This window comes from Ambystoma mexicanum, chromosome 9 (assembly GCF_040938575.1).
Source record: "Ambystoma mexicanum isolate Mex_15411 chromosome 9, UKY_AmexF1_1, whole genome shotgun sequence".
NCBI classification, from domain to species: Eukaryota; Metazoa; Chordata; class Amphibia; order Caudata; family Ambystomatidae; genus Ambystoma; species Ambystoma mexicanum.
Window position 1 is genome coordinate 1432597317 of NC_090931.1, and position 19624 is coordinate 1432616940.

The window sequence follows — 19624 nt, forward strand, 5'->3', positions numbered from 1 at the left end:
TTATGACTCCTGATTGCTCGTTATTCTCCACAGCGTCCAACCTATCTTCCACCTTGGCCATCTTTGTCTGGAGATCAGTAACTGTTTCCATGAGACTTGTTTTTATTGACCTGATTTCTCCAAGAAGGAGACGAATGTCCGATTTTGTGGCACTGTCAAGGTCGTTACCTGGTATCCCAGAGGTATTCTGCACTGCAATTTGCTCCATCGCTTCGTGTGGACGACTAAACCCGCGTAAAGTTGCTAGGGTGCCCGGGTCCAGTTTGCGCGGTGGTTGTGGCATGCACGTGATATTTCCCTGGGTCGGATAATGTCTCTGCTGACGGTATATGGTTGCGAGCTCCCAGGTCCTACAGGGTACCTATGGCTGGTTCTGCCTCTCGGCGCTTTATCCTCCGGAGGCTGGCTTGTTTCCGCCGTTACTCTGTTTGTGCTCCTAGAGTGTGGTCCAGTGACAGGTGGCGATGGCTTTGCGGCACGGCAGTAACAACGCTGCCATGTGTTACTGGCCTAAGTGTATGGGGATCGCGTAGGTTCACCTTTCCCTTTTTTTTTTTTTTTTTTTCCCTCTCACTTATTTCACTACTTTTGTTGTGCCGTGCCCCTATAGCGTCTTCCACCCGCGCGCTTCTTCCAGCCTTGTGCTTATGTGTCTGCTGCCACGGGGGCCGCCGTTGGGCGGGTCCTGCTGGAGCTTCTAGAGCAGTTGGTGAATTGCCTGCGCGTGTTGCGTACGCAGTCCCCGGCCAGTCCGCGATGATGCGCGTACTACTTCTCAGGCCATATGGTAGGGGGAGGGGCAAGCGGGGCCCGCAGAGCTTTTCCCCTTAACCCGCCTGCCGTCACCCCCCTCCGCACTCCTTACCGTGTGTTCTTCTCCACGATCCGGCTGCGGCAGGGGTGCGGGTCAGGGCCGCGGAGGATGTCGCTCACGTCCGCTTCCGAAGGGCGGCGTTCCGCGGCTCCGGTCACTCGTCCGCCATCTTTGGAGGGGCTGTGACGACCCCGGGCGTTCCACTTCTCCGACCGCGTTTCCGCGTAAACCGTCTGCGGTTCTACTTCAAACCTCGTACGAGGCGCCTCGGTACCTTCGCCCACGATTTAGTGCCTACTGCATCTCTGGGTTGGTCCAAAAAAGTGTTGTTTTGTTCTTCGGGATGTCGCTGGAGAGGGAGACACAGGCTTAAGCTGCCTGCATGTCCGCGCCCCCTGGTGGTCCTATCTTAGCATTTTTACATTTGGAAACATTAACTGTTTTTAAAAGAAAAACTATTTCCAATAGGGTAATGTCGCTCAACTTGGAAATACAGAAACAGACATGCAGACAGAATCAGACCTATTTCACACCCTTATTGTCATATCAGGTCCACATCAAACCCAAGAACTGTAGGCATTTCACAGATAAGTTGTGCGCCATGACCAAGATGTCCCATCAGATTCCCATTGAAACCAGAAGCTGAAGACATCCTTATGTGCAGCAACAAGCATGAATGCTTTGATATTGTTTACTCAACCATCACGGTCACCAATTAGCGTTGCCATGAACAACCAATCTTCCTACCCACCAGAGGTGTAGCCAGGATTGTCTAATAAGTGGGGCTGAACCTAATCCAGTTGGCCCTACCGCAGTGACATTAACATCTGTAAATGCCCACACAGTGCAGCTGAGTGGGCATTTACAGATGTTTGGTGGGCCTTGCCCACTCAGGCCCTACCCAGTCTACGTCTGCGCTATTCAGGAACCCAATAAACGTGATCATATGACCTTTTGCACAAAAAAACCTGCTACCACACCTAGCAGTGGTCTAACCATTCATAGAGTACCCTGTACACAAGTGCCATTCTTCAACTTGGCTCATATCGCACCAAGAAATATTCAGACATAATCATGCTGATACAGCAAATCCAGTTAGTATGCAACAGACCATATCAACTAGGGCTCCACTATGGTACAATTTAAACCACATATGTCCCAACTCACGTGGAAACTCACGGGTCAGAGATTCTGGGTACTTCAGATGTGCTGGCATCATCAGCTAAGCTTTCTTATTCTGCCTTTCCCTGCGCTCCCACTAAGCGCTCTGTCTCACTGGGTCTTTCTTTGTCAGAACAGAGTGCCAAGAATGTGCTATACAAGACTATACAGTGCTATACAAGACCCAGTTACATTGCTTTACATTACAGTGAAGAACCATCCATCCATCCATCCATTTTTTACTCATGCAGTAGAGACTAGGAAGAGATTATACATAAGCCTGCTAGCAGAGATGCTGTCCACAGCTGAATTTGCAGTGCAGAATTGTATTCCTTCTCTGTTCCCTTCTCTACAAGAAGAGAGAGCAAAGTCAGGAATGACAAACTTATTGTGCACCATGAACCAAATTATCCCTGGGTGCATTGAGCCTGGTTACAGCAAGGGCATGGTTGCTGGTTAGTGTGGTATAGTTAAGAGGTGCACCTTGAGATGATCATCAATTGTAGGTGACACACTTTACAAATCTCTGGAAATCATTAGGTCGATTGCTTAGCTCGACATACAGACAGGAATTTGTCACGTTTGGTGGTGTAGTGGTAAGATTTCTCTAGCAATTGGTTTATAGCGGCCCTATGCAGTGTTCGGCCTCAAGCATTAGCCTGAGAGAAAGCAAAGGTAACTGAAGGTCATTTACTGGCTGCCACAGCTTTTCATTGAACCAGGCTTGCAGCACAGATCTGGCTTTGAGAAACAAACCTGGGAGCAGCTGAATAAAATAGCAGGGTCATGTGTACATGTGTGCCAATGCTCTAAACTTCCGTCACCACATGGAATTCATACAAGTGGACTGAACACTGGACTGATTCTAATCCCAGCTTCCCCAGATCATATTACTTGACCCTAAGGAAATCATGATATCTCTGTGTCTCTGTATGTAAGAGCTGTATTGCCTGTATTATCTAGCTCAATGCTATCTATTCGATCTACGTCTAACGGATGAAATAGTGAGTCCGCCCCATTGGTATCTGAATCCACAACCTACAGGTTACAAACCGATCTCGGTAGAGGGTGTGCTGACTCGTTGGGCTATTTTAGTAGATTGGGAGTTCGTCAGCATGGGACATTCAAAGCTTGCTCACATCAAATACCTGAAGGAAGATCACACAGAAAGCATGTGGAAACACTCTTTTGGAGTAAATATTAAAAATGTAAATTAGACATTTGTAGAAAATAGATGTATGATGTCCAATGTCCACAATAAGGAATCAAAAATCAGCAAAAGAAGAAAAGCCATGGAAAAAGTACAAAGGTGACCTTGCCAGATGGGAACTTTTGCTGTACCTGCTAAGTAGGTAGCTGCCACGTTTGTGGCAAGTCTTGCTGTACAGCATCTATTGAAACCTTTCTGTGCAGCATCCACCCCAGCACATCTCACCCAACGTGGTGCTGTCTGAAAATCTCAACTGGTGTTTAGTCCTGACATTAAGCAAATACTTTTACTGGAGTATAGAGTTTGGACAGTGAAGACCTACTCCATGGCGGTCACGTCAGGATAGTAATAAGATTGGACTCTCCTATTTAAGCTACATGAACAGCTTGGTACTATGTGCCTCCCACACAAGTAGACAAAGTTGCTCAGGGTCGGAAGGTTTGTACCCCATGATCTCTGTAACGATCAGCTGATGCTAGACACTGACCTGTGTGCTTGGTCATGTGGTACTTCAGCTGGTTCACCCACTTGCACTTGTAACCGCAGTCAGGGCACAGGTACTTGCGCTCGTCCTTGTGAATCCGCATGTGGTACTAAAGAGTGATAGAGTAACAGACATGTTAAAGGGTGGTCCTGTGAATCACATATAGTTAGATGAATGTGCAGTTCTGTTCAGATACAAGTGCACCTGGAACAGCATGCATACGTGCAGTGTTGAGCAGTTTGCAACTGCAATATGCTCGGAAAAAAAAAGCCAGTAAAAGTGCATGTGCACATTTATAAAATGACAATAAAACAACGGCATAAAGAAAATGTGTATATGCAGGTACCATATTTCAACAATAATTTCTGGCAGAAACTTGCCAATCATCTTTTCTCTGCATAAATATTGGTCGTACCACAGAAATACGTTAGAATGCTTTTGTTAGAAGGTTACATAACCTGAAATTAAGAGACGTCAACATCAAAACACAAAATGGTTTTCTTTTTTTCAGTAATATTCCAAAATATGAAGACCTCTTTCATTCCCTTAGGGTACGTGGTGTCCTGGGTCGCCAATAAACACTCGGTCTCAGGGCACCCTATTTTTGCCCCTGGGTGATTCTATCACCCATCCTTGGTTTTATGGAGAAGACTGATGGCAGTTCAGGTTTAGATTTGCCTTCACCAACCACAAGCCGCCTTAGCGCAATGGTAGCCCAATGTACTTTTTTGGTAATGATTGGGGTACCAATTTACTTTTCTAAGTCCTGCTCTCAGCCATTTTATATTTTAGGGGTTCCTCTGTTCAGGGCAACAGATTTAGCTCCCTTCATCACCAAACTTATTAATGCCTCCTTTACCACTGGCACCATCCCCCGCAACCTAAAGGAATCCTGGGTACCCCCCCTTCTGAAAAAACAAACACTGGACCCCAACATTCCCACTAATTACAGGCCCATCACCACGGTGCCATTCTTACTAAAAATACTAGACAAGGTAGCATACACCCAAATTCAGAACTTCCTTGAGGTAAACCATCTCCTTGGCGCTCGCCAATCTGGTTTACGACCTCAACATGGCACAGAGACTGCCCTTCTCGATTTAAAGGTCCAAATAGACTCACTCAGAGAAGGAAAATTACCACTCCTCCTCCTACTAGACCTCTCAGCCGCCTTTGACCTGGTGGACCATAGAGTCCTATGTAATCACTTGGACTCTGCGGCTCACTTCTCAGGGGAGGCTATAGTCTGGATACAGTCATTCCTCAGTGACAGGACTATGGTGTTCTCCCCCTCGGCGGCAGCAGACCCGATACCTATTACCTGTGGAATGCCTCAGGCATCATGCGTCTCGCCAACACTCTACAACATCTTCACCAAGCCACTCTTCGACGATCTTGACAATCTGGGTATCACCTACACCAACTACGCAGACGATACCCAGATTCTCCTACCACTTACTGGGGATTATGTGGAAGATCTGGCTCTGGTGAACAGAGTCTACAGCATCGTTCAAGCATGGATGGCCAACCATGGCCTATGTTTGAACGATGATAAAATAGAGCTCATCGTGGGCACTGCAGCTCGCATCGCAAAACTCAACCCAAATTACACAGCATTTATTATCGATGGGAACACTATCAAGGTCGCCAGAGAAGTAAAAACCCTAGGTTTCTATCTCGACTCGACCCTATCCTTCACCAAACAGGTGAATTCCCTGGCCTCATCCACGGCCTATACATGTAAATTAATACGAGCCGGGAAACAATTCCTATCAGACGACAGTTGCCTAATCCTATCCAGAGCCCTCATCCTATCAAAACTAGATTATTGTAATGCCCTCTACATAGGGGCAAACAAACAAATCATCAATAGAATACAAGTGCTCCAGAATAATGCACTTAGGGCTGCCCTAAGCATTCCCAGAAGAGCACATATTTCTGAATTTAGACAGAAACACAAATGGCTCTCCACCCAAGAAAAAAATTAACCTTAAATCCACCTCTCTCATCTACAAATGTTTAAACAATAAAGCCCCTCGTTACCTAACAGAACGATTTACCAGAAAAAACTCCATTAGACCTACAAGAACAGTCAGCCCCAACTGCCTTCTAGTGCCCAGATTTAAACTGTCCACCATTGGAGGGTCCAGCTTCCCAGTTAGGACAGCTCAATTGTGGAACTCCCTACCTTTCGCACTTATATCTGACCAAACGTTCTACAAATTCAGAAAAAACACAATAAAATGGCTTACTGAGAATGATATGTAACCCGCATTTTCCCCACGTACTTACTTAGTTTACCTGCATCTAATGTACCTGATATTGATTTGCCATTATGTAACGTCAGCTATTTGATGACCTGTTGTCTATGTACCGTTTGCACATGTACTGTCTAACACTCATCCTGTTGAGCCTAAGAAAATAGTTTTTACCATGGTCTGTAAAATTGTAACTTCTGTAACTAAGCTGTAAGCCTTCTTTTCACATGCGCCCTGCTACCTCAGGGTCGGGCGCGCACAATAAATAAACAAACAAACAAACCACGGAATGGGTATAATATGGCTGCTGTGATCATGTGGGCTCTTTGCGAGCCGACCTGGCAGTCTCCATAGAGGTTCTAACTCGTTTAAACCAGTCTAAGTCCCTTAGGCTCTCCCTCTCACATCCTGTGGTGGTGGTCTGGGCTGAGTGTTAGTCCTGATAGCGGACTTCTCTGTCCCTAGCCCCATTTTGTGATTGGTTGGCTGACTTTGGTCAGCCTCTGAGTAGTGGTTTTTAAGGTTTTGCCTAGTCCTTGGTCACTGTCTTGCTGCCGTCATCCTGGATCTTGGAAGAAGCAGGTCTGCCAATCTGCTTAAGGAGCTTTGTGCAGTCTTCCCACCTGTTGTGCAGTTTTAAGCCTTCATCTGCCATACTGGATGGCTACAGTGGTTGGAGTCTTCTGCTGCTAGAAGCCCATGCCGAGCTCTCTGCATCCACGTGCTGACTTACTTTGGTGTTGAGTGGGGACTGGGACTGTTTCAGGGTGTTCACCGTCGTCTACCCCTCAGGGTCTCTGCTTTGGTGTGGGTCACTATCGCCACCAGCAAGGCTGTTGGGACACCAACACTTGGCATCATCTGCTCCTTCTGCTGTCCTAGGTCACTCCCAATGATTATCCGCATACTGGGTTAATTTTATGCTGGGCTGCCACCCCCCTTCATCCACCAAGCCACCGGAGCATGTCCTCATGGATTCCATTGCCTTCGACAAGTCTTGCTGGTGTTTTCACTGCTGGCATAAGGCACTACGTTGTGGGACGGTCATTTATTATGACCGTTAGTCACCTGGGTCATCGTTGGCTGACGAGTCAAGCCTCTGGGCACTGTATACCCGTAACCTGCACCTAGGAAGAAGCCTGTACTTAACCGGGTTGTCTCGCCTTGCAGGAGCCGTTTTGCTAAGACTGCCACAGTGAGTACTCTGGGCCCTGGGGCAGGCCTTTATTTGAGATACACATTTTAGAGGTTTCCTGTGGTTTTGGGGTGGGTGGGGGGGTCGAGACTCTTCAGAAGAGAGTCTCTACTGAATTTCCCAATAAATAACACTGGGTGACTTGCTGCTTTGCTGCAGCTTCTCCTGGGGTTTCAGGTTCTTCAACCAACCAATGGATCTCTTCAGGGGGGTCTCCCCTGGCCTTTCTTGTGGTTGTTTGGCACTAAATCCGCACGTGGGGGTAGAATCGACTCTTCTTCACTTGCACCATACAAGCAGATGTCCTACTGACCTGTATGGAACATTCCACTGACCCTGGAACTCTCCTGAAGTGACTTTGGGAGTATTTACCTGCCCCTGTGTTTTCTTCCTGTACCCACAAGGGGCTCAGAGATCTAGCCAAGAACTGGATTCTTAGTACTTACCAGAGATTTTGAATGTTTCAAGGTGATGGGCATACATCAAGTAACATAAATAAGAATACAGACAACAGTAAACATCAATCATTATATATTACAATACAGACTGCATACACACTCACGCCTTTTAATTAGAGAGCATGAAAGGAAAACTAATACTGTTTGTGCCAAGACTTATCCTGCAGTGTAGTGCAGTTTCTGATAACTGGTAAGCTGTTCCACAAGCAATATTCCAAGGACAAATTATTCTGCCCCCATACCAGGTGGTGGTGAGTTGGGATGTATTGCTGTACCATGTTGGACAAGTATTTAGGTGCACAACTGCACACCATTTTTCAGATCTGCGTAAGTGCACAGGCTTGGATTTTGTCTTCAATAGTCAGCCAAACTAGTGATAATCGAGCCTGAGAAATACAAACCAATTTTCTCAGTCCTAAAACCCCACGAGCCACATGATTTTGGAATTCTTGGAGCTTACCGATTAACTTCTTAGAAAAACCAAGGTAAAGGGATAAACAGTACTTTACTCTAGATAGAACAACAGCCTGAACTAAAGTCTTACAATGTTCCCTGTTTATTTACATCAATTAATATTGTACAGATCAAAGTGTGCACTTTTTACCACCGCATCCACCTGTGGAGCAAAAGATAGTGGACTGTCAAATCAGACGTTCCTAACTACTTTCACTGGAACGGCAAAGCCATAAGGTTAACATGCGAGTGAAAAGGGAACAGGCCTAAGTAAGAGAATTGCCATTATGTCACCATTTAGTTGCATGCAGTAAACCTGAATCCAGCGCTGTACCACGCACAGGCATTTTTCCACCGAGCTATCTCTATCAGATCTCCCATGCAGATCCAAGAAAGAAAAAGAAATTGTATAATTGACATTCATTATCCCATTTTGTTAACACTTATGCCAAAGTGAACATATAAACATTAAAAAGAACTGAGGGGACAGAGCAGAACTGAACAGTACGGATGACTGCTGGAGGAAAGAAAGTTTCCCACGTGAACCCTCTGACTCCTTCCTTTAAGGAGGATTGCAGCCAAACTAGTGAATTGCCAGTAATAATCATCACTGATTTGAGCCATTGTATAAGGATAGTAGGGTCTACTGCATCAAACGCTGCAACAAATGCAAAAGGACCAGTGAAGCTGGCTCACCTCTATCTCTCAGCTCTGATAATTTTACTCGTATGAATAGTACTGTAGTCTATGCACTGTGCAATGGCCAGTACCGAGAACTAGCCAAAAAAATGCTTTTGTTCAAAGGATTTTGATAGGTGAGATGTTACCTTCTCCTTCCATAATTCTAATGGGGGGTGGGGCAGGTTGGATATATGCCTAAACTGGCCGGATCGGAAGAGTCCATGTGTCTTTTTCAGTAAAAGTGTAACCTTTGACTCATCTGTGAAGGAAATACGCCTCTTCAAAAAGTGGCAGTAATAATGTTGGCTAAACCTTCTGCTAACACAAAAGAACAAGTTACTTTCTTACCTGGTAACGTTCTTTCGATGGGATGGTCCGACGACGTATTCCATATCTATGACAGGTAATGTCCACAGCTGTGCTGCTTCGGAAAATCTTTGGCGTCTGCATCCTGCGTCGACGTCACCCGATGTGATAAGTAGGACGCACGACGCCCATAGCCTCAGTTATAGTTTTTTCCCAGAACGTGTGCCACCAGTTTTCTGCCAGTCAGACACACAAGGCCTTGCGGAACGCAAGCTGCAATCGCAAAAGAAATTCTGCAGCGGGGAAGGCAGGGAGGGAGCGATATGGAATACGTTGTCGGACCATCCCATCGAAAGAACGTTACCAGGTAAGAAAGTAACTTGTTCTTCGAGGGGATTGGGTCCTCCGACGTATTCCATATCTATGACAGACTCCCAAAGCAGTACCAAGCAAGGAGGTCGGAAAGAATTTAGAATACAAATTTAGCATGCCCAATCAAATTGCGGAATAGAGAACTGCCTTGCCAAAGGCCAGATCTTGCCCTCTGATGGAATCGAGGGAGTAGTGACGTACAAAAGTATGTACTGAAGCCCAGGTGGCTGCATCACAGATGTGACGAATAGTAACTCCCCTCTGAAGGACAGTAGACGCAGCCACTCCCCTGGTAGAATGGGCCCGCAAGCCAGCCGGAGGATCCTTACCCGCCAAGCGGTAACACTCGGAGATAGCTAAAATAATCCAATGAGACAAAGTCTGTTTCGTCACAGCTTGTCCCAAACGCTTTCCAGCGTAACCAATGAAAAGTTGATTGTCCACTCTGACCCAGGATCAAGCCTATGGAGCCTCTCCTCTTACTTACCAGGATGTGGAGGAGGATAGAACTCTGGAAGGACAACCTTCTGGCTCAAATGAAATTCCGAAACCACCTTCGGAAGAAAATAAGGACGAACTCTAAGGACAACCCTGTCCTTATGAAACACAGTGAAGGGTGGCTTAACTGAAAGTGCCTGTAACTCACTCACTCACTCTGCGAGCGGAGGTAACCGCAACCAAAAACAGTTTTCAGAGTTAACAGCCTCAAAGGGCAAGAATGTAAAGGCTCAAACGGAGCACCCATAAGAAACTTAAGAACAAGGTTCAAATCCCAACCTGGCACCAAAAAAGGTGACGGAGGGAACACATTAGTGAGCCCTTTCAAAAACTGCGAAATTAAAGGAATCTTAAAATAGGAACACTCTTCAGACGAGCGCTTAAATATGGACAGCGCCGCCAGGTAACCTTTAATGGTCCCCACTTGCAAGCCCCTGTGGGCCAAAGAAAGCAAAAAAGACAGAACCATGGGAATGTCACATTCAAAAGGATCCACATTCTGAACTCTGCACCAGTCGCAGAACTTTCTCCAACGGCAATGGTACAGAGACTTTGTTGCCGGCCGCCTGGCCGAGAGCAACACCTCCATCACGTCTTCAGGGAGGTCCCAATCCTTATACCTCAACCTTTCAGAAGCCAAGCGTGAAGATTGAGGGATCTGACCTCTGGATGGAGAACCTGACCCCCCTCCTGTGAGAGCAGATCGTCTCGGTAGGGAAGACGACGTGGAGGGCAGATGGACAAGTCTAGAAGGTCCGGGTACCACGTCCTCCGGGCCCACGCCGGAGCAATGAGGATCATCTGGGAACCGAACCTGCCTAACCTCTGCAGCACTTGCGGGATGACGGGGTCTGGAGGAAACACGTACAGCAGTGGGAATGACCACTCCACCACAAACGCATCTCCTAAGGCTCCTTTTGGAGGAAATTCCCGCGAGCAAAACCTTTCGCACTTCCGGTTGACACTGGAGGCGAAGAGATCCACTTGAGGGGTCCCCCAAAGGGCGAAGATCTCCAGGAGAATCTCCTGAGCCAGCTCCTACTCGTGAGAGATCGTGCTCTGCCTGCTCAGAGCGTCAGCTGTCTCGTTGTCGTCTCCGGCCAGATGAACCGCCAAGATCGAAACTTCCTGCTGGATGGGCCAGAACTCGAGCTGCATCGCCTACCTGCCCCCCCACCCCCTTTTTGTTGAGGTAGTGCATGGCCACCGTGTTGTCCGTTAGAAGCAGGACACTCTTTCTGCGCAGTCGGCAGAAAAGCCTTCAGGGCTAGCCCGACGGCCTTCAGCTCCAACAGATTGATATGGAGTCTGGACTCCGACGGAGACCAACGACTGCTGACTCAACTCGTTGGCATGAGCCCCCCCATCCCCTGAGGGATGCGTCCGTCACGATCGTTACCTCCGGCCAGGGCAGCCAAAATGGGGCCCCCTTCATCAGATTGCCCTCGACGGCCCACCACAGAAGGTCCCGGGCTACCGAGGATGGCACCTGAACAGGGTCCGACAGCCTGCCGGAGGACTGAGACCACTGGAGCTTGAGTGCCCACTGCAAAGATCTCATCCGCAGACGAGCCTCTGGCACCAGAAGAATGCAGGATGCCATGAGGCCGAGCTGTCTCAAGAACTCAGACGCTGGGAGATCCTGGGCAAATTTAAAACTTGTGCACCATCTGCTGAATGTGAAGAGCCCTCACCTGAGGAGGAAAACACGGCCCCAGGGACGTGTCGAGCACTGCTCCGATGTACTGGAGCCGCTGCGTTGGTGTCAAATGGGACTTCTTTAAATTGAGGGAGAAGCCCAGTCTGTGAAGGGAGTGGCAGGTGACAGACAGATGATCCCGGACTTGCTCGGGAGAGCTCCCCCTGATCAACCAATCGTCCAGGTAGGGGTAGACGTGAATCCCCCCTTTCCTGAGATGCGCTGCCACCACCACCATGAGCTTGGTGAAAACCCTCGGGGCGGAGGTCAATCCGAACGGCAGGACCCGAAACTGAAAGTGCGAGTCGCCAACCGCGAACCTCAGGTACTTCTTGTGCTTGGGATGGATCGGCACATGGAAGTAAGCATCCTTGAGGTCGAGAGACACCAACCAGTCCTGAAGTTGAAGGGCCTGGAGGACTTGATAAAGAGTCACCATCTTGAACTTGTCCTTCCTGAGGAGTTTGTTCAAACCGCGCGAGTCCATGATGGGTCTCAATCTCCCGTCTTTCTTCGAAATCAAAAAATAATGGGCATACCATCCCTTGTTCCTCTCCGCTACAGGCACCAGTTCTATGGTGCCTTTCTCCAGCAGGGCTTGAATTTCCTGCGCAAGGAGCGGATCCGGACACTTCAAAGAGAGGTTCCCTGGTGGATTGTCGTGAGGCCTCTGCCGAAAAGGAAGACAATAGCCATGAGTAATGATCTCCAGAACCCACACATCCGAAGTAATGGCTTGCCACTCTACAAGATGCTGCGCCAGCCTTCCCCCAACCGGCGAACCATGGGAACTGGCCTCATGACTGAGTGGTAGCGGCTGCGGCGTTGCCTGAGGGCAAAGCGGCAACTGCCCGAGCGGCCTTGGCACCTCGAGTACCTTTGTTTCCACCTCTGGCACTCTTACGATGGCCTCTTTGACTGCTAGCTCCCCTCGCTTTACTGAAGGACGAGTAATAGCGAAAGAAACCTCCCCTCCATTGCTGTCCCCTAGGACGAAAAGGCGGAGGTTGGCGAACTGCAGCGCCCAACGACTTCGCTGCAGCTTTGGAGGTCTGCAACCTCTCAAGGCTCTCGTCAGCCTTGCTGCCAAAAAGGTGTTCACCGTCAAAGGGCATGTTGAGGAGCCAGGACTGCACATCAGGAGCGAACCCAGACTTCCGCAACCACGCAAACCTGCGCATTACGGTGCTCGCCACCATGGACCGGTTGACACAATCCGCCAAGTCCAAACCCAACTGAACGGCCTCACACATGGCATCCTTACCATCCTGAACCATAGCAAGGAAACCATCCCGTTCGTCCCCTTCGGGAATATGTTCAACCGCTAATGCAACACAGTTCCACAGAGTGTGTGTGAAACGAGACAAGGCACATATGGAGTTGGCCGCCTGAAGCGCCATACCCCCCGAAGAAAACACTTTCTTCGCCCAGCCGTCAAAACGTTTGTCGTCCCTATCCGGAGGGATGGTAGGATACGACGCCTGCTTTGCCGGGGCCATAGCCGCCTGCACCACCAAACTCTCCGGAGTGGGGTGCCTAGACAAGTAGCAGGGGTCGCTACTGGGTGGACGGTATTTTCGCGACAAAGACCTGCCCACTGCCGGGAGACTCTCCGGAGCAGTCCAAGCTGCCGCCACCCGTCTCTGCAGAGCCATATGAAAAGGCAAAACCGGGTCCGTGGGGGGACCGAGATCAAGGATGTCCGTGAGATCATCCTGAATGAACTCCCCTGGGGGAGCCGACCAACCCAAGTACTCGGTGACCCGAGACATAAGGCGCCGATATGAAGAATCGGCATGAGTGCCAGGCTCCGGCCTACAAACCTCCACCTCTGGAGAGGTGTCCAGTCCACTGGCATCATGCAGCGACTGCCGCAGATCATCAAACTGGCTATGGCCCGAGATAAGGTCATCTGGAACCGTAACCGTAACCAAGCCACCATCAGAGACTTCATCACCCTCTGAAATGTACTCCAGGCGGGGAGAGGAAGACCTCTCGGGACCAAAGTAGTGCCTGACCTTAGCCAGAGCCTTTCTAGGGGCAAACCCCGTGCCACGGGGCCCCTCCGACACCACCGCCTCGAAAGGCGTCGAGGGCACCGAACGAGTCGGCACCGACAGAAAAGGCATCGACGTCAGCTGCAGTGCCGCCAGCATCGGCGGCGTCGACACAGGCCTCGAAGCCGGAGCTCCCAGCGTGTCTCTTGACAACCTAGGCGCCGACGACCGCCTCGGAGGCGGAGCCTCGAGAGAAATCGTCGACGACCTCAGCGCCACAGATCATGCGGTCTCGAGATCGTCGAGGACCGGGACCTGGAACAGGCATGGCGAGAACGGCTACCCTTGTCCGAGTGGGACCTCTCTCTCGACCGGTGCCGACCGACCGCACTCGGAGGCACGGACAGACCGGTGCCCTGCGATTCTAGAATGGCTAGCATCTGCTTCCCGAAGGAAGCCCATTCCTCCGGTGTCGCTTGCATGGAGGGATAAGCGACCCACCGACGGGCGGAGTCCTCGGAAGAGGACGGGGAAGGCGACCTATGCCGGCGCTTCTGGGAATGCCTCGAACAGGCGGAGGAGTGGCGAGACCGACTCCTGGAAGGAAACCCACTGGACGTCCGACGATGACGCAGAGAGTCGCCCTTCGACTCATCCGTCGAAAGCCCCGGCCTACCGACAGCTTCTTCTTGCGTTCCCGCAAGGCCTTTGCCGTGAGCGACTGGCAGTCGACACAGTCATCCGTATCGTGGGCCTCCCCGAGGCACCAGAGGCAGGCGTCGTGGCAGTCCGTGACCGACATCTTGGACACACAGTCCCTGCATTTCTTGAAGCCCGGACGCGGGGTAGAAGACGAATAAGACATCGCCACGAACAGGTCTTCACAACAAACCGAACAGGTTCAACGAACGGAGAATGGAAAACAGCAAACTCCAACGAGTCGAGGCGTACCGAGATTCACGAAGCAAACACGTTCGCGGAAAAAACGGAACTGAGGATATGGGCATCGTGCGTCCTACTTATCACATCGGGTGACGTCGGCCGTCGGAGGAGGTCCTCGGGGACGGCGCATTGACGTCATCGACGCAGGACGCAGACGCCAAAGATTTTCTGAAGCAGCACAGCTGTGGACATTACCTGTCATAGATATGGAATACGTCGGAGGACCCAATCCCCTCAAAATATGATTTTTATAAATCTAGGTGAAAGGGGTCCAAAGTAGAGTTCACTCCCTGTAACCCTCGATATCTGGTACGAACAGGTGCAAGATGCACTCATGAAGAAAATCAACTCACTGAAAGAAAAAATCCAGAAGTAACAAACCATCAGCTCAAAATCTCAGCAACAGAGCTTTTCACCACCTCTCACCTCCCCACCATTCCCATTTTGTCCCGTTACTGAAACCGCCCATCTCATCAAAGGCCTTAAACCATCACGTTGTAAAGGGGACAGCTGCCCAGCCCCCATCAAAGATTGCACAGAAGCACCCCTACACATCATCAACTCCTGCTTTAATTCCTGCTCTATCCCTGCTGGCCCCAAAGAAGCGTGGATCTCACCCCTCCTCAAAAAACGCTTGGTTGTCCCACTCATCCCCACCAACTACCGCCACATCGCCACTGTTCCCCTTTGTACTAAAAATCTTGGACTGTGCTGCTGATCTACAGATCCAAGACCATCTCAAACAATACAACATCCTCAGGCCCATCAGTCCGGCTTTCACCCCGGTTACGGGACGGAATCCGCCTTGCTGGAACTAAAGAACCAGCTGGATGACATCCAGGACTCGGGCAAGTCTTTTACAGTTATAATTAGAATGTTTATTTTATAAACAAGCTTAATACCGGAGACCAGTTAGTGCAAGACGGGGATTCAAACCCGTGTTGCCACGCATGGCCTTGCTTCCAAGGCAAACACATTGCCCAATAGCTATCCTCCCTGCCCTCCTTTTATTACTCAATCTCTCTGCCGCCTTTGACCTTGCCGACCACCAGATCAACTGCCACCATTTTACCACTGCTGCCGATTTCTGCCCTGAAGCCATCAACTGGATTGCCTCGTTTCTCACAGACAGAACTTCTGTGTCTTTGCTGGCAACTCCATCGCTCATCCTATGCCAGTATCACCCACTCTCCACAAGATCTACACACAACCCTTTTTTGATCACTTGGATTCCCTTGCCATCACGTACACTAATTATGCAAGTGATACTCAAATCTTTCTCCCCCTCTAGCTTCAAGATGCAACATAATTCCACACCATCTACAAAGCCATTCAACTATGGATGGCGTCCCATCAGCTCTACCTTAATGCTGACAAAACGAAAATCCTCATTGTTGGCTCCCAATCCTCACTATCCAAGCTCGACCCCGCTTATCGTTTTCTCAAAAGGAATAATGCTTGCTAAATAAATCGCAGCTGGTAATGATATCAGGCCCAACTCGAATCGAATAATTGCAATAGGTGTGGTCTGTGGCAAGCATAACATTTTCTTTAGTACAACCATTCTAAAGCAGACCAATTGGGATGGTTTTCTGGGTATAGAGCATGTCCACCATGTGCCAAAATAGGTACCGCTTTTGTTTGTAATAGTACAGGGCTGGTGTGAAGGTGAATTAACCAAGTTGTTTTTGGATGAGATTGCCTTGTGACACCAGCGTGCAAGTTTTTGCTTTCAAATAATTTTTATATTGATATTTTATTTCTATCGCGCTCGTACACAAGTGTTTCAGAGTGCGACATATAATGAAGTTCAGATGGATGATTGCTAATAAGTTGACCAAAATACTTGAATTCATTTACAATTACCATGGGTAACTTGGCTAAGGCCCATTTAAATTTACCTTTTCAGGCAGTAGTGCATAGTTCCAAGACAATGGACTTCGCCACATTAATGGGCATGCCATTTATTTTAGTGTAATTTTCCAAGGCATCTAGTTTTCTTTGGAGATCTATTTGGATATGATCAATTAAAACAATGTTGTCTGCGTAAAATAACCATTTGATTAGAGAGTGGCCAATTTTGGGGGGAAATGAACAAATGGTCTCTAAAAACACAAATATCTTTAATAAAAAAGTTAAAAAGAATCAACGCTAGAATACAACCTTGTTTTAAGCCCGTAAAAGTTTTGATCGATTTAGACAATAATCCATCCTTGTTCAGCTTCACTCTAATTGATGTGTCACTATAAAATTAATAAATCAGATTTATGATGTGGCAGGGACAGTCTGCTTCAATCAGTTTAGATCATAATTTTTTGCGAGAGAAAGAATCGAATGCCTCTTTAAAATCTATAAAACCCATAAAGATAGGTTGATTCGTCAGGATTGCTTTTTTTTAGTAGTGGAAAGAAGTATCAAATTTAGTGAAGTTCCTACACCTTTGACAAAGCCTGGTACTAGCCGGGCCTGGCATCTTTGAGGAACTTAATTTATTAATCAGGATGATATCATCTTGGTCAAAGGTGAGGGAAGCTAAATTCGAGGCGGGTAGATAAGGAGCTTGTAGTGGACTATCCGTTTTCTCAAATAATTTAGAGAAATGAGAGACCCACGATTGCTCGCTAACTGCATTAATCAAGACGGAACAGTTAGCACACATGGGGGCGTTGTTGAATAAATCCCAAATTTGGGCCATCGATTTGCTCGCAATGGCTGCCAGCATGGATTCTCTAGCTCGTTAGCGAGACCGTGCCTTTCTTTTTTCATCTACCTGTTTCACTCTTGAAAACATATGTAGATCTTTGTTTAACTGTGCTTTGGGCATTTTGATAGATGCATTATACTGATGTTTATATATTAATGTTGTACGGGTTACTTTGGTATTAGTTTCCCCAATCAAGTTAAGGGAGTCAGTATACTTAAGGCTGGAGTGTTCACGGGGATTTTGCAGCTGGGATCTCAAATACTCCATTTTGTGTATTGACCATTTAATTCAATTTTTTCCAGAGTTAAGTGCTACTGGGATGCTGTAATAGGAGCTTGTTATGTGCGGAGATCAACCCCATTCTATTTCCAAGATATTATGATCGCTTGAGCAATTAGGAGTTACGCAAAAGGAAGTGACTCGGTTGACTGCACTTGTGGAGACGAAGAAAGTCTAATGTCGATTTAGACATACCTCTATCCCAGGTTAGCATTGCTGGGACGTCCCCCTTAACAGTGCCATTCAGCATGCTTACATTTCGGCACTTCATTAGAGTTAACCAGGTTTTTGCGCGTGTTGAAACCGGTTTAGAACTGGTAGATAAACAATTCATATTCAAATCGCCCGTTATTAAGGTTAGCGTGGACTGCCCATCCAACACAATCAAGTCCAACATTTGTTCTATAGGATTCATAAAACTGGCATCAGCAATGGCAGTTGGATTCCAATAAATATTGATCATTGCTGCTCAGTGACTGAAAGGTGAGTCAGCTTTATCAGATGTTAACCTAACACATTGTATCCCTGGATAGGGTGTGGCCCAAGGGTGAATATTTTTAATTCAATTTTAGCCACTATTAGCAAGCCCACTGAGGGCCGTCCTTTCGCTTGCGTTGCAGCCGGGATCCACGCAATAGCGGTTGTGTTGTGATCCACGTTTCTCATAGTGCAAGAAGATCAAATTTCCGTAGGGGATTGTCTTTGGTGTTCATTAAGTGAGAGAAACCTCTTGTGTTCCAACTGGTCATAAGAACGTTTGTAGAAGGTGGTATAGATTGGGGCTACTGGTTTGTTTGTGTGTGGGGTTGGTTGATTGCTTTGGTCAACCAGTCCCATTTAGAGCATGTCTATCTGGGGGCCTGATCTTTAAAGCATACCTCACAGTGTTGCCCATTTTTTATGTAATTATAATTGATTGCTAGGGGTTGAAAGTTTGGAGGCTCCACTCTTGTTACTGGATGTTATCGATCCTGGCTCCAGTTTCTATCAGATTGCTCTTTGCACTGGCCTGGTGGATCAGTTAAATGTCTATGCCACTCACTCTGTGATCGAATTATAGGAGGTATCATGGTCTTTTTCTGTAGCTCAAGACCGGAATGGGTAAGTTTATTTTTCATCTGCCATAATACGTTTTTAATTATTTGAGATGGAATCTGTAGCTCAACCATGTCGAAGTTATAATTGTCAGTGGGAGTAAAGCTGATCGATTTTATGTCCTCTGACAGGATATGAATCAATTGGCGAATTAGGTGAAATGCAATGAAAAGAGTGGTGCTATTTGGCAAAGGGTCATTTTCCAGTCACCCTCATTTTAAGAATAAGAGTGTCAATGTGTGATGTTGTCTGCATTCTCTGGGGTCCTGCTTGTCGAGTTTGGCAGTACTGGAGGTTCATGGGTAACTGTGCACAGGGGAGCGATTGCCCAGTCTCCCTTCTCAATGGCCGAGTCAGCTTTTTTTGTGCATTTGATACATCCTCTTCTGTTCCATTGTTTGAAAGGCAGGAGAATCATCAGATGGAATATTGCGAGCAGCAGAGGGGACATGGACTGTTAGTAGAGGATAGTGCAGGCTTTCCGCAACGGTTTCAAGATGAGGTAATGAGGAGTTGAGTAGGTGGAGAGGTTTATGAGATCGTCCGGGGCCTCCACCTCTCCCACATTTACATTATTTCCAATAGGCCTAGCATTTACTGATCCTTTTCCAGCCTGAGGGAGACCTCACTTTATGGGCTCTACCTTGACACGACGCCTGGCTGCCAGCTTCAGGGTGTGTGGCCAAGCCAATTGTGGGTATCTAGAGGTCGAATGCAAATTCTCTGTAGGCTGGACCTCTACAGCAACCAACGATGGAATTGTCAAATTGTCAATACATTTCTTTGCTTTCGATTTATTTGATTTTCGTGGGAGTGGTTGATTTTTTTTGTTTATTTGGGATTATAGCTTGTGTTCTGGCAACACGTTTTTTGGATTTACGCTTGCGAGGCAGTGGCTGAAATAAATCATAGGTCACTTCAGTCGTCGGTTCCGGTATTGCCGTGTTGGAGTTATCCCCATGCTGGGAAGAGGCTGGGACTCGGTCAATGGCACGACAATTTCTTCTATGATCTCTAC

General features: G+C 47.8%; 1 protein-coding gene across 2 annotated transcripts in view; it reads right to left on the bottom strand.

The window, feature by feature from the left end:
• The window catches only part of ZNF142 (zinc finger protein 142), a 210403-nt gene that overhangs the window by 65414 nt on the left and 125365 nt on the right, over positions 1-19624 (bottom strand). For both annotated transcript variants that reach the window (XM_069616849.1, XM_069616848.1), the window contains one exon: positions 3673-3778. In XM_069616849.1, coding sequence (XP_069472950.1) covers positions 3673-3778 — 106 coding nt within the window. The remainder of the gene's footprint in view (positions 1-3672; positions 3779-19624) is intronic.